Below are 1,403 nucleotides of genomic sequence, written 5' to 3'. Positions count from 1 at the left end.
CAAGGCAGGTCACCAACAGTCAGCCAGATGACAGGGTCTGACAGTCCCCAGCTCAAGAGATGTAAATGCAAACGGTGTGAAGCAGGTCTTGAAGGAACTTCAAATTACTGCGACACAGTCCATGGGTTAGGTGCCCCACAGGTAGTGTAGCTTGCAAATTGAGGCACAGAACAAGCGAGGCAGCCGCACACTGGTCTGATGATCAAAGAGCAAGAGACAAGACAGGTGAAGCTCGCCGAACCCCTCATCTCTCCGCCCGTCAATTAATCCCACGTGTTTATCGGCCAGGTTGGCACAATAAACTAACTATCTCATGGAGCTTCCATGTCCAGAGCCTTTCCTGGGGCGTCCCTCGGGGGAGAAAGGGGTGGTGAGGCTGGGCGTGATTGGTTGAATTATGCTTTCTCATCCTCTCCAGGTCAGCTAACCCCTAGTGGTGGTTTTGGGAGGCTAGACCAGCCCCTGACCTGAGAGTCACCTTCAGTCTCAGGTGTGGAGTTAAAGTCCCATCCAAGGTAGTCCCATCACTGGGGAATTTCCAAGGTGTTTTAGGTTAGCTCTCAGGGACCAAGGTTACAGACCATATTCTTTGGGTAAATTGAAATCGTTTATCCCACAGTGTTGCTTTCTGTAACTTGTCCCTCCTGCTTGAAAATGGGAAAGAAAGCAAATCTTTGCGTTCTGGTTAGGTTTTTATTCATTTGAAACAATCTTATGTGTTAAGTTGTACACAGAGGATTCTTTTTGTCTGCAGGGATGCGGTGAAAACTCAGAAAGCCAGCATTCATGGAAGCACTACAAGAGTTCCAAAACCGAGCCCCATTGCATTGTAATTAGTCTGAGCACATGGATTATATGGTAAGTTAAAATTTGTTAGCCCACAACCCATACCAAAAATAGCATTTTATTTTAAGCATCACAAGTTAAGATATTTATAGATGTTATATCTGCTTCTCTGGTTTTAGCTTGAACACACGCTGTAGGGTAATTTAAGTAAGTTAATGTTATCAATTAACATAAAATTTGAATTTGAAAAACTTGTGAATGCCCTTGGTCCCTTATTAAATCAGACTTAACCCTATAATGCCTGAATTTTTAATTTCAGGGAAAAAAATTTTTTTTGTTGTTTTTATTCTTTACTTTCATAGTTATCTATATATAACAACCAAAATATATTTTAAAAGATATAAAATTTGCAATGTTTTTTAAATTAACCAAATTGCACCTTTATTTCTATATTATTTTTCATCTTACTTTATTATTAAATAAAAAAACAAACTGAAAACTTATTTTATGTATAAAATATAATACAAAATTCATTTGTTTATAATTTTAGTTAGTGTGAAATTGAACAAAAGAATTTTTTTTCTCTGTGATACAAAGATAAACTGTATTTGCTGCAG

General features: G+C 38.5%; 1 protein-coding gene across 1 annotated transcript in view; it reads left to right on the top strand.

Annotated features, from left to right (window-relative positions):
• USP45 (ubiquitin specific peptidase 45) overlaps positions 1-1,403 on the top strand; it is a 73,277-nt gene that overhangs the window by 8,218 nt on the left and 63,656 nt on the right. Inside the window, exon 3 of the mRNA XM_030886735.2 lies at positions 755-858. Within this exon, the coding sequence (XP_030742595.2) occupies positions 755-858 (104 nt within the window). The remainder of the gene's footprint in view (positions 1-754; positions 859-1,403) is intronic.

This window comes from Echinops telfairi, unplaced genomic scaffold (assembly GCF_000313985.2).
Source record: "Echinops telfairi isolate 266 unplaced genomic scaffold, ASM31398v2 ScPeMD7_3533;HRSCAF=4204_0, whole genome shotgun sequence".
In the NCBI taxonomy this organism is placed as follows: domain Eukaryota; kingdom Metazoa; phylum Chordata; class Mammalia; order Afrosoricida; family Tenrecidae; genus Echinops; species Echinops telfairi.
This window is presented reverse-complemented; position numbering and strand designations above follow the sequence as displayed.